At 59.5% G+C, this 13,596-nt stretch overlaps 2 protein-coding genes across 2 annotated transcripts; both read left to right on the top strand.

The window, feature by feature from the left end:
* Positions 1-4,976: 4,976 nt before the first annotated feature.
* On the top strand, positions 4,977-8,489 carry LBRM_25_0730 (conserved hypothetical protein; the record flags this gene model as incomplete). Its single annotated transcript, XM_001565528.2, has 1 exon — positions 4,977-8,489. The coding sequence occupies one exon, from the start codon at positions 4,977-4,979 to the stop codon at positions 8,487-8,489; it is 3,513 nt and encodes a 1,170-aa protein (XP_001565578.2).
* Positions 8,490-9,341: 852 nt separating this feature from the next.
* LBRM_25_0740 (conserved hypothetical protein) lies at positions 9,342-12,701 on the top strand (the record flags this gene model as incomplete). The annotated part of the gene is made up of 1 exon (XM_001565529.2): positions 9,342-12,701. One exon carries the CDS (start codon positions 9,342-9,344, stop codon positions 12,699-12,701), a length of 3,360 nt encoding a protein of 1,119 aa, XP_001565579.1.
* Positions 12,702-13,596: the final 895 nt, after the last annotated feature.

Genomic DNA, 13,596 nt, shown 5'->3' on the forward strand with positions numbered 1-13,596 from the left:
CCGCGCCGCATCAGATAGAAAGAAAGCAACCGAGCAGACGATGGAGGAAGGGGAGAGGCCGACTGAAGATAATACGATGAGGTGGTGGTTATAAGAGAAGGTATGCAGCTGTTCTAGAATGGAGAGACCCAAATATAGAAGCGGTGACAAGTAGAGTTGGTCGGTGGAGGTGAAAGAGAGAGCGAGAGAGAGAGAGCGTGAGCATCCATCCAACCACACGCCAATCAACAAAATAAAAAACCGGCTCACAAAGGAGAGAGAAAACGCAAGGGGGTGTAGCTGAAAGGCGACTGAGGAGAAGAGAAAGCGAACATCATTCAAAAGTCTGTGGGTTTTCCCATTTCACGCACCTTGAAGGGGGTGAAGAGGGGAGGGGAAGGCGCGCTGCTCATTGACCTTTCGCCCCTCCAACCCCTCTACTACATGCCTACGCTGCCTTGAAGGCGCACGCACAGCAGCGAAGAAACATAAGAAGAAGTGCGACATGTGCCAGTGTCGCTCAGCGCCGTCTTCCGTGTGTCCTCTTTGTTTCTCTTACTGTGGTTCTTTTGTTGAATCTCCCGATGAAAAAAAAAAGTTACACGTGACACTTCCTCACCTGCTGAACATACAGTGGGGGGGGGGGGAAGGGGAGGAGATGCCAAGCGGGTTGACCTGATAGATGAAAAAAACGTGCTGAACAGGACAACGGGGAATAGTGTGCAGTAGGTGAGAGCATAAGGTGGAGCGAGAGATGGTGATCTGAGGACACACCAACACACACACACACACACACACACACACACACACACGGATGTATATAGCACCGAGCTGGGGACAAAGACAAACGATATCAGCAACAGAGAGAAAACAAGCAGGAGAGTAGGAAGAAGAAACACCTCTCCGGGAAGAGAGAAGATAAAAGGGCTTCACCTTCGCAGCTGCACACCCTCTTTAAGCAGCCAAAGAAAAGAGAGACTTCATATCAATAAATTCGTAGACCAGGAGGAAGGGAAGAGAGATCGCACAATGCGAGAAAGGAGGTCACGTACAAGGCGGTGGTATAAAGAACAGGTGAGGGAAAGAGGCATCTAAGACACTCAAGCACCCGAGGCTGGAGAAGGCTGGTGTCACCCCCTACTCAGATTCGCCGAATAAGTGATGCGCAGCGCCATGGCGTGTGAGCCTCTGTCGCTTTCATCGGCGCAGCTCAACGTGTGCCCCCATTCCACCACGAAAAAGCGATCAAACAGACGCGTGCAGCCACAGTCCGCCTATGCCTCTGCTGCGCCATGGCTTAACCCCGGGTTGTCTAGCATGAGCCGCCTGCCGGTGAATCGGGCCAGGCGTCTAACGTGTGCCCCCCCTGTCTTCCCTCGGCCCCTCTTCGCATACGCGCTGCGCGATGGGCGCCAGACGGACCTGGGTGCACTACATGCCTCAATTCAAGCGCGCAGCGTCCAGGGTCCTGTTCAAGGGCGGAGGCCGTGATATCCGTCGTGTGCGTAGCAGGGAGTGGTGTAGGTGCGCGCCGGGTGGGATGGAGAAGTTGGACAGCCTCAGGCTAGGGCCCCGAGACCCTGTGCCCTTCCTGCATACCACGCTTCTTTCCCGGTCGTGTCAAGCCGCGGCATGCCACAATATGGCGCGTGGGCTCTCCACATGGGCGTCTGGTGGACTCGATGGTGTGGCTCGGTGTGTGCTATCGTCGTGCCACCGCCATCTGCACTTCATCAGCCCACGCGGTCGGATGGAGACGACGCCGCATGCCTCGCTCCGGTGTGCTTTGCGACTGATTGGTCGGGGCACCGTTGCGCCCTGCTCGCCCACGACTCTCGCACTGCGGACCTCTGCATGCGTTGTGGTGGATGCGATACACCACGCCAGCGGTGCTTGACAGCGTGCGCGCACAGTGCTCGCACTTCTGCGTCCTGGGGCTCGTTTCAGAGCGATGCTGTTGTCGGGGGAGGGGGCTCGCTGTCTTCATCCTCCACCTCTGTGGGCATCGCGGCAGGGGGGGGCGTCTGGATGGCTTGCTCGCATGTGCTGCGACAGGTGGGACGCTGCCATGAATGTGTGGCCGCAGCGGAATCCCACCTCTCCTGGGCTCGCATGCCTCTGGCAGGAGTGGGGGTGTCAAGCGGACGGGGCACAGGGAACAGCCAGAGACGCCTGACGGGGGAAGCCCATGCAGCGCGGGTGAGATGTGCGTAGTCACGCCACCGCCTGCACGATCATAGCGTGAAATGTGGCGCTTAGAGCGCGCCGAGTGGGCCGCGAATCAGGCGCACGAGGTGGGCTCTACCTGTTGAGTCGTCGCCACCATCCAGAGTGGGGCCGCACACGTGCCATCATGACCGCAGGTCTCTTCAGCACACTGCGAGCCCAGACCTCTCCGACCACCACGCGCATGGGTGATCGGCAGCATCAGGGCGCATATGAAAAGAAGAGAAGGCAGAGCAGTAAAAAGATGGGCACAGTTCTCCTTTGAAGCGATGATGAATTGCCATCGCCATAGTCTCTTCCTTCGCTCGCTGTTGACGCTCCCCCTTTGTGCGACGTGGGAAATCGTCGCTGATGCGAAAGGCAAAGTGCATTTATGGACTTCCCCTCTGCCGTGGAAAGGAGAGGTTGAGTGTGCATGGCTTTCTCGGCTAAGTGTGGAACGCGTAGGATACTTGTCATGCTTTCTAATTAGTTTCCCTCTGTCTCGCCCCCACCCCCCCCCCCACCCACCCCCGCCCTCTCTCTCTCTCTCTCTATGCGAGTAAGAGAGTGTGTGTTCCACCTTCTCATCTACACTTCGTCGCACCTGTTCTTTGTAGTGCCATTGCCTTTGTCGGTCTCACTTCCTTCTCTGCTCATCCCTACTCGTGGGCCTGCGCCTGCGCTTCTCGGCGTCCACTTTACTCTTCCCGTGGGGTGTTCTGTGTTAACCCTCCTCCCACCCGCCATCCCTTCGTGGATACGTGCGCGCAGACATATGCACAACGATCGTAAAGCACGAACGGAAAAAAAAAACAGAGGTGAATGAGGATTGTCAGTCGGGAAAGGTGGAGAAGTGGTGGTGAGAAGCAACAGTGTGAAAGTTCTCGATACACATGCAGCTACGTGCTCGCTTCGCCCCCCCCCTCACAATCCTCCTTTCCCCATAAAGGCACATCTACACAGAGAAACACAGATGCATACACGCGTGTCATTCCGCGCTTGTCTTCCTGCAGGTCAGCTCTCCTCTCTCTCTCTCTCGCTCGATTGACTGTCACCGTTTGTGCTTCGGCTGTGTGGCGTTTGTATCTGTCTGAGTCTGTGAGAGTTTCGTGTCTCTGCCCTCCTCCCTTTTCTGCTCTCTTTCTCCGATCTCCTCCACTCATCCCCTCTCTCCTGCCGGGGGCCACTGTTTCCCTTGCGTGAGCATGCGTGTTCGTGGTGTGTGTCCCGCCCCTTGACAACTCATTCGGCTGTGCGTTTTTTTTGTCTGCTTGTTTTCCTGTATTGCTTGCCTTGTGTTAGTGTGTGAAGAGGTGGTGATGAGGGGGGGGAGAGGGACTTCTCGCTCTCTTATTATCTCCCCTTTCCGCCCCTCTAGTCTTTTGCTTGTCTGCCCCTCGTGCCTGGGATATTTTTCTTCTCTGCGGCAGGCTGTGCTCTCAGCACCTCTCTGTTGGTCGTCCCTCTCGCTGACTCGTACCCACGTGTAGTTCTCGTTTTTTGTTTGCCTTTTTTGCTTCCGCTTAAGAGGACGCCTCTCGTCCCTCCTCGCCCTTATTCACTCATCTTATGCGCTACCGCTCACCCAACGTGGGTGCACGCGGATGGTTTTTCGGTGCCGACATGGTCAAGAAGTGTATACTCCGCAGGCGTAGTATACTCCCAGGAAGGATGTGGACTCTGCATGAGCACGCACATGACTTCAACGCGAGGTCCTCTATAGCCTTCTTGCCCTCTCCTCCCTCACCCCCTCCCTGGCTGTCGTCGTCATTTATTATTATGGTGTGTAAGGCAGCTCTCGAGAAGGCAAATGCTCTCGCTCGAGGCTGACGTAGAGCACACAGCTGTTCACCAACCAACCAACCAAGAAATGAAGCCAGCAGCTTGCTCAAAGATGAAGTATAGGCTGGAGAACAGAGGTACACGCAGAGAGGTGAGTGAGGGCAGCGAGAGGATCACGGTGAGGTGCACCAACGTGGTGCCTAGCACCTTTAACATCGTCATCTTTCTCTCTCTCTCTCTCTGTGTGTGTATGCATGCGTCGGTGTGGTTATCGCGCACCACACCGTCTTTCTCGGTCTACTCCTCTGCCCCCTCCCCTTCCCTCCCCCCCAGAGAGTCTGTCGCCCACCCATTCATGCGCTTGCGGCTGCTGGACAACGGCCTGCTTTGAGGCATTGGTGACTGTGGCATAGACGTCTCCGGCTGATGAGCTAAATGTGAAGTCTACTCATCGCATGCGCTGACCATCGTACTTTTTACCTCCCTTCCCCTTTGCCGCAGCCTTCTACTTCCCCCGTTCCGCTCTCTTTCTCCACGGTGAATACGCTCCCCTACTTGGCTCTCCCCTCCTCTACGTGGGCGCATACATACACAGCCGCGTATGCAGAGCGGGTATCTGATCGGCTCCGCTTGGGTATACGTGTTAGCGTCTCTGTCGAGAGGAAGGAAGGAAGGAAGGCAGGAGGGAGGCACGCACAAAAGGCGTGGGGAAGACACAGTGGCCCCTACTTCACCTACCCCTTTGGCGCTTCCTCACTAAGCGCCAAAGCTACGGGAACAACAGTGGCTCGAGGGCATGGCCTATCATGCACACACCCTTTAATGCATAGACAGCGCGCCTCCTGGACAGACACGCACCACTGGGCCTATTCATTAGATACTGGTAGACAGGCGAAGGAAAAGGGAGAAGGCGATATACTGTCCTTCTACGCTTCTCGATACCGCGGAGAACGCCGGGGGGAAGACTAAGGTCGCACACGTGTGTGTGTGTCTGCCTTGCTTCATGCATGGGGTGTCACGCGTCACGCTCTTTCTGCTCGAGTGACCCCGATGCTGCGGCTGGGACGGCTGCTACCGCGCGGCCGTTCACGTACACCGGGGTACCACTGGATGCGCTGGTCGCCTACGAGCGTGCGGCGCTGCACTTGTCGCACGATCTTGACCATCTGAGACACAGCAACGCCATGGCGACAGCGGCAGCTCTGGCACGCGCGTCTGCCTCCAAACCGACGAGTGGAAACTGTCCGAGGCCTGCGCCCCAGCCACCACAACGTCCTCTGCTTCACGCCAGTGTAGACGCGCAAAGGTATTTGCAGTGGCAACATGAACAGCAGCAACACCACCGCCACACCGATAAAGACAGTGAGGTGGTGGCGGTAGAGGCTGTCTACCAAGCTGGAGTGCCGGTGCTGCTGCAGGAACTGGCCTGGGAGTGGGCCAGCAGCGCAGCGCGAGAGTGTCACGGTCACGCTAGCGACGCCGGCAGACAGCCTGTGCTGAGAGCGAAGCAGATGGTGGTGTGGCGCGCCCGCACCGCAGAGCTGCTGCACAAATATGTGACCTCGCGGCGGTACGAGAAGGCGCTGCGGCACGCGAGGAAGGCGGCACAGACGAGCGCGAGACCTCGCGCCCCAGCAGCAGCAGCAGCAGCGCCACAGTACGGCGGGATCAGCAATGACAGTGGGCACTATGTGCCTCAGCCGTGTGTGTTTCGCGAGTTGTTTAAGTCATACGCGGTGCTGGCTCACTCGCTGACCACATCGCCCAGAGTCACCGCCACCGCTTCGGCACGCTCCTCTCATGCACCCAAATCCACAAGCACCGTGACGCCATCGATGTGGTGCGCAGTGCTGTGTTGGTTCGTGCGTGCGCTTCCGGAGCCACTGATGCCGCTCTTGTGCAGTCGTCGTCTCGAGCCCCTCGCTGGCGCACCTCCGAGAAGCCCTGTTGCCGCAAAGGCCTCTACGCCAACCACGCAGACAACATACACAGCGGCCTGCCGAGTCGTGGAGGAGTCCTTCGCATCGACTGACGTGGTCGCATACACAACATTTTGCTACGTCCTCCACCTCGTCCAGGAGCACCGCACCGAGTTGACCGGGGAAGAGGTGGAGGCTGTGGCGCAAGCGGTCGTGCGAGAGCCGAGCCTTGCCCAGACGACACGCGAGGTCGCTCGTGCGTGCAAGCCTGACATGCACATCTTTGGGCCTCCGCGGACGTCAGTGGGTACATCATCAAGAGTTACTGCTGCTGCCATGGCGCGTGAGAAAGGACCTGGCGAGACTGGCAGAGGTCGCAGTAGCCTCACCGCAGACACCTCACCCTCAACACTGGTGCCGACGTTCCTTCAAGTTTCAGCCTGTGCAGCGGCGCTGGAAAAGTCGAAGACACCAGCTGGCGGGACTGCCAAGGAGGTCATGGCCAGTGGCGAGCGTAGTGACGCCATGGCATCCTCCAGCGATGTCGGTGACCGGAGTGAACCGGAAGGAGTTGCTGCCGGTGTGGAAGCAACGGAGGTGCAAGGTCAACTCGCGGAACCAAAGGCGGCTATACATGCCTCCGCACCAGTTGCTGTCAAAGCAGCCACTCCATCGACGACACCTGCTGTTGCGAGTGGTGAAATGCGGCGACAGACCACGTCGTCCTCAAGCACCACTGTCAGCGAGGAAGACGGCAGCGTGAGTAAGCGCTGTCCTGAGGCCGTGGCGGCTCACGCTATCCCGGCTGCTGCCCAGCCGACGGGAATCATACGCCACGCTTCACCTGTCCCACAGAAAGGCTCTTTAGCGGCTGCAGTCACGACAGAGTCTCATCCGCAGCCACACCTCAAGGAGCGCCTCATTACCTCCAGCGAGGAGCCTTTATTGAGGGGGACGTCTCTCATCTGTGAGAGCAAAACCCCCCTGGTGTCTGAGCACTGTCACCACGTCGCTCAGCGTAGCGTCAAGCGACGGGCGACCCTTTCAGAGGACGAGGACATGCAAGTCCAAAGTGTGCTGGCGAGCCGCCCGGAGCTCACTGCTTTCACCGTAAGCAAGCTCAACTCTGATTTGTGCCCCTCTGTGCTCGAAGACCCGGGGGCTGTAGAGGCGGAAGCCGAGGATCTGCGTCGCGCATTGCAGCCGTTCAGCGAACCTCCGTTGACGGCGATAACCAACGCTCGCAACGACGAGGACGGCGGTGGCGGCCCCCATCCGCGCCCTCCAAAGGGAGAGAGCGGCTCTCCACAAAACCCTGATATCGACTGTGCCACTACGTCCTTGGCGCCAGTGCCGCTGCCGTCACTCCCACATCACATTACGCAGACCTCCACCTCCCCGCGCGATGAGCAGCGCCACCAAATGCCTGAATTCGGTGGCGCTGCAACGCCCACCCCTGCGACAGCCCTGCTGTTTCTGCCCTGGGCGCAAGGGTCTGCTGCGCCACTGCCGGCATCGGCCTTCCGTGCTCAGGCAGAGCAGCCACTTCTTACCGCGCTCATGATCGCCAAGCAGCGCTTCCTCGCGGCGCTGAGGGTAACTCCTAAGAAAGAGAGCACCGCAGGCAGCGAAGACTGTTCGAGCAGCGTCGTCGATCATCGCCTTGAACGCGTGATGGCTTGTGCGCGCGAAATGGGCTGGGCGTCGTCCGAGGGACTCATCGAGTCGCTCAGGTCGGCGCACGGGCATCTGCACGACAAGACTGCGACCGTTCCTGGAACAGAGGCAGCAGCGCTGTCGTCGGCACGGGCGTCTGCGTTGACGCCGAATGCACTCGGCTCTTCCGGTGATCGATGTGATCCCTCAGACCTGCCGCAGTCGCTCGCGGAGGCACCACACCAGGCACAAAAGTTCGCAGCCGTCTGCGTCCCCATCTCTGGACTCATGGGGTCATCCGACGTCTTTTCCAGCGTCGACGCCTCCATGGCCGAGAATCGTGTTGGGTACGGCCGAGAGAGCCAGCAGCCTCACGGGCCCCACCAAGTGGCTGTTGTAGAGAACACCTTTCTTTCCACTCAAACGGAGTCCGCCGACTCCGCGGTGCGTGTCGAGACGACGCGCGAATTCTGCAGCAGTGGTGCGGCGCGCACTAACCTTCAGAACAGGCCGCTACCATCGCCATCAGCGACTGAGGACGTCCGCAGGTGCTCCAACCTCACCACCCCTCTCACAATGATGACTATGTCCGCCAGCGCCACCGCCGACGCTGCGGTTGCGGCTGCCCAGCCTTTGAGCGGGGTGGAGCAGGAGCTGAAGAAGCTGCGCTGTCTGGTGCACACGCTTGAATCTCAGCAGTTTGTTCAGTCCCAGCAGTCCTCTGCACAAACATCTGAGTTGCGGGCGAGATGTGCAGAGCTTCAGCATCAGCAGCTCGAACAGGCGAAACATCTGCGCCTCGCTCGTGCACGACTGCTGGAAGTTGGGAAGGAGCTGGATAACTTGCGCGATGCGAAGACGCACCTTCAAATGCAGCTGGCAGCGTCCAGAGAAGAGGGAACGCGATTGCGTGACGCACTTCTGATGGATGAAGCACGCACGTGATATGCAGTAGCGTGTTCTTCGACCGGTGTGCATTACGGACCTCTGGGTGGGTGTGCCGGTGAGTGACCCGCCATATGGGAGGCAAAGCCGAAGCAGCCGAGCCGCAAGCAAATGGTCACCGAGAAGCCCATGTTTTACTTGTGTGTGTATGTGCCATTCCTCTTTGCTGCGACCCTCCCCCCTCCCTCCTCCTTTCCGGCGTTGGTGGGTGCGTCTGTCGGTTTTAGTTTGTTTGCCCCTCCTCCCCCCCCCCCCGCACAAACATGCCTGACGTAAGGGCTACAGAGACCATCTGCATGTATGTGCTCTGCGCCGATGTCTTCTTTACACTGCCACTTCGCTGGGCCCTCATTTCTACCGCGTGGGTGTACACCTACACATACTCGCATACACCCACGAGTTGCTCGACTCTCTCTCTCTCCTTCCCCCTCTTGCCCTCACCTATGAAACAAAGGTGCTGTGGAACTCGGGCCATCGCAACCGGTGCAGGGCTTCTCGCTCACCCGAGGCCGGTTATTCTCCCCTACTTCATTTTTCACCTCCCCCCCCCCCTAGCAGTGCAGGGAGGCAGGGGAAAGTCTTGAGAAAAAGAGAAACGGACTCCGTGGACGCGTACGCGCGGTGCAGCTTTCTGGGCGCCTTCCCCCCCCCCCTCCCTCCCACACACACACTCCGCTGCAGCACCTCTGCACACCCGCCTCCGCTCCCCTTCGTTCTGCTCTCTTTGATCCTGTGGTGTACTCCTCTCGCCTTTTCCTCCCTCGACTGATATTCCATAACGTTGCAGCCTACTCGTGCAGACACACTGGCGCCCACGCCGCCTTCCCTTCTCGTTCCCCTCATCCTTCTCTCATGTTCGGTGGGCCTGGCCGTCCACGAGTAGCGCCCGGGCCGCCCAGTGACGATCCACGACTCGGAGGGAAGGCATCTGAGTCGGTCGCAGGCGACTTCAGCACCTGCCCAACATTTCGACGTCCAGCGAGCAGCATAGCGAATCAAATTGGAGGCTCGGCCCCTTCGTCAGCAGGTGACCCGCAGACATCACCGTCACCGTGTGGCATCCCGCGGAATCGCCTCTATGGTACTGGCACGCACAGCAACCCACTCGAGCATCAGTACCACGCCGATGAAGTACCACCATCTTCCTCGGTAGTCGCAACAACGCTGTCCATGGCTACTCCACATCGCTATCAACAACTCGCAGCGCAGCACCTCTACGGCGCAGCGAACAGCAGCACAGCGGGGGTGCCGGCACCATGCCCTAGCGCACCAGCTGCCGACTCCTGTAGCGCTGCTGCTGGGACTGTGCCCTCCTCCATACTGCGCTACACGGACCCACGGGTCCGTCCTCTTCCCAGTGCGCAAGGAAGCAGCTGCTTACTGAGCGGAGCGAAGCAAGACAGTGGCGGTGGCGGCCCGGCACCAGACAACCGGATTGTAAGCTCTAGCGGACCGAACAGCGGTGTCAAGGAGGGGTGCAGTGAAGCGAATGAGCTGAGCACACAAGAAAAACTGGCGGTGATAGATGGAACAGCATTGTCTTCATCTTCAGCTCATGAGCGTGGTGATCAGCCAACGAGTGCGATGAGGCGAGCCGCATCCGCGCACGAAGCCTGCCAGCTCTCACCAAAGCTGTCGAGGTCGTCAACAGCAGCGCCACTGTCAAGCGTAGCTGTGGCCGCCACGGCAGACGATCGAGCACGGAGTCGTGGCAGTGCCACTCGACGTGAGCAACAGCAACGGCTGCAGCGACAACGGACTCCGTGGTTTCCCTCCCGCACTGCCACTCCAGCGAGGTCCACTTCTAGCAAGCACCTGCCGCCGCCGCGCACGGCGCAGTGGGCGGTGAAGCTGATCGAGGACTTTGTGGCACAGGTGGCGGTGCAGCAGGAGTCAGCAGCAATGGCGCCGACCATTGTGCCGCTGTACGGTGCCACGAGTGCTTTGGGCAGGAAAGAGACCGCCAGTGGCCGCGACACTACGACCACAACCACTGTGGCCGACCTCACCGCGACTTTCCTGTCCTCGCGTTACGGGATGCTGCAGTGGCGCCGCATACTGCACGAGTTTGCGGCCTGCCTGCACCGCTATCGACGACTGAGTCCCACGTGCGCGGTGTTCCGCGAGTACTTCATCCATGTCGACACGGAAAATCTCGGTGACTTTTACTTATTCTGTCGTCTCTACGCGGCTAGCGACATTCAGCACTGCTCGAGAGTAGAGACGCAGCGTGTGGCGTTTGTGACAGAGACCGCTGACAACGCTCATACCATCGTGTCCCGCCGCTACGTTGACGAGCGGGAGGTGCCTGATCGACTGCAACGCATGCTGCAGTATGTGGTGCTGATGGACTGCTCGCCGCGCCTCGTCGTCGGAGTGGACAGTGGGGCCGTCAGCCGCACTGCATCAGGTAGTGTGTCGACGTCTCGTCGGCCCAGCGGGTGTGTGCAATATCGCTATGCTCGTGATCCGTCCGCCTGCGTAAAAGAGGTGCCGCAGCGGCGCCACCTCACTGACGACGAGGTTCGCAGGGTCAAGAGGGCGGTGCTTGATTGGATGGAGGAGGCGATTTGCAAGTGCACTCGTGAGCGTAGCTACGGTGCTGTGGAGTCACACGAAGACGACGGTGCGGAGGAGGATGCGAGGTGTGAGACTGCAGGGGGAGACCTGCTGCGCATCTCGTTTGACCGTGAGGGCTGGGTAGATGCGTATGCGCTGTTGCAGACCACCCTGGAGGTAGTAAAGCTGGCGTGCCGCGCCCGCCACCCTTCGCCTCAAAGACGCGACGAGGATGCGAGTCAGGCTGGCGATGGCGCCTGTGGCTTCGAGAGGAACGAAGATGCGTCTGACCGCTCACAGCGGCTGCTGCAGCAGTGGCGCTTAGCGGGCAGTAGTGCCCGACGTCCACCACTGCAGCGGGAGTTGGTACCGCCACCACCGCATACGCACTCCTATCCGCTGGAGGAAGTCACCCCGCCTCGTTCGCGGCCTCAGCACCGCAGTCCAGTGCAGTGTTCCATACGGCCCACAGGCGAAGACGAGGACGGTGCTGAGGCTCCGTACGTGACACAGAAGCGGCAAGCGCCCTCCTACATGCAGCCTCGCACGTCAGTCTTCACCGGCACCTCAGCTACACGTGGGTCGGCGGACGGTTGCCTGTGGTCTCCGTCTCGCGAATGGGTCACATCACGGCGCCATCGCGCATCCACCGGACAACGAACATCCTCACGCTCACCACGGCGGCGGGTGGCGGCCGCAGAGGAGCGCCGACAAAACCCGCCCGCGAGTCAGATGCAGGAGCAGGGGCAGAGCAACAGGGAAAGGAAGGCGGACGAGAGCCGGCTTCGCTCGTCGTACGACGAGTCGTTCTTCGCGGCGCACGAGGGGCCCTACCATCATCACCCATACGTGGCACAGCTGCACGGCAATCAGCTCTGGGCTGAGGCACAAAAAGAGGCCGCAGCAGCGTCGAAACAGCGAGGTAGTTGCTGGGGCGACTACTACCCACGCATATACTCGCGTGTGCACGGTACACCATCACCTCGAAAACCCGCCCATGAGCCATGCGCAGCGCAGAACACTTTTGCATTCTCAACGTCTTCAGTGGATGCCACCATTGACTCCATTGATGCCGAGCTGCACCGACCCCAGGCACGCGTTCGTGACGACGGCTTGAGTGATCCACTTCAGATGACGGCCCACTCGGTAGATCGCTCACCACGTGCGTTCCCCGCACCAGAGATGCTCTTTTTCACAAACCGGCAAGAGACGCGCTGCACTGCTCGCTCTACCGACGGGCTCCCGCTGCCCCCGTCGTTCTCCCTAATTGCCCCGCCAGTTTCTACGGTGGCCTACCCTGGTCGCGTTCATCCTATCGCGGTGAGGTCGCTAGGCTCTACAGCCCCCGCGGCACGAGCAACCCGTGTTGTGGACAGCACACCAGCCGGCTCAACGCTCCCCATTCTCTCACCGTGCGCCATGTCATGTACGACAGCTGCAAAGGAGCCTGTCGCCTCTGCCGCACCTCACTCCAGCCATGAGGCGGCGGCAGCCGTGACGAGTAACACGGTCTTGTTAACCGATGAAGAGCAAGCGATGCTAGATGAGCTGGAGATTGCCCTTCATCGACTCGACACGCGGCGTCGACGTGATTCCGCCACCATCACTGCTGCTGCTGGTGATGCGCCTGCTGCGGCCAAGGCGTATGCATAGAGGCACGTGTGTGTGTGGGGGGGGGGGGGGGGTATATGTGTGCTGCTGCTTCGAAGGCGCTGCGGTGAATCTGTACTCAACTAAGCGCTCACTCCCCTCCCGCACTCTAGGGGGTGGTGGTGCGAGTCTTAAGGGCATGGAGGCGGGGCAGCGGAGAAGGTAAAGGGTACGCATTACCGCTGTGAGATGCGTTCAATTCATGTGCTTTCCTAGCTGAAACATCTCTGAGGAACCTTCCCTACAACGCCTTCTCTCCCATAGAATGAGAGAGGAAATTATACAGAAGCAACAGTGCGAACCCAATGCACGAAACAGAGCCGCTGCACAACGTGGAGCTAACGGACGGAGTCATCACCCATGCGTGTAGTGGAGAGAGAGAGACCAAGGTAAGCATGGCTCCCACAAGTAGGCAGGGTCTACTAAGCCCTCGCTGTATCTTCTCTCTTGCTCTGTGGCATTGGCTTGCCTCTCCTCTTAGCACTCTTCGCATGCCTCGACAACGTTGGTGAGGGCTGTGGAAGGTCGTCGCGCTCGCTGTAACTAACGCGTTCGCTGGGCAGCCTCACTGCCTCCCGTAAAATCACCGACACTGGCATCCACCACCTCAGCCACTCCTCACCCTCTCGTTGCGCATCGTCCCCCCCCCCGCCCCCTCCCTCTTTTCATTCGGCTCGGCTCAGTCGGGCGCCATCACTCGCTGCAGCTATGTCTTAGCCATCTCGGCAGAGAAACGTGCTGGGCCTTCGACGAGATCACAGCGGAGTGTCCTCCTCGCCTATAGAAAATGCCCCTCGTTCTCCTTTCTCCTGGTTGATGTCACCGCTCTTCTCTCGTTCGCTGTGCTGCCCACCATGACGTCTTGCGTTGTGGCGCCTATCCCTACTGGTGGAAGGAG

The sequence above is a fragment of the Leishmania braziliensis genome, chromosome 25 (assembly GCF_000002845.2).
Source record: "Leishmania braziliensis MHOM/BR/75/M2904 complete genome, chromosome 25".
NCBI classification, from domain to species: Eukaryota; Euglenozoa; class Kinetoplastea; order Trypanosomatida; family Trypanosomatidae; genus Leishmania; species Leishmania braziliensis.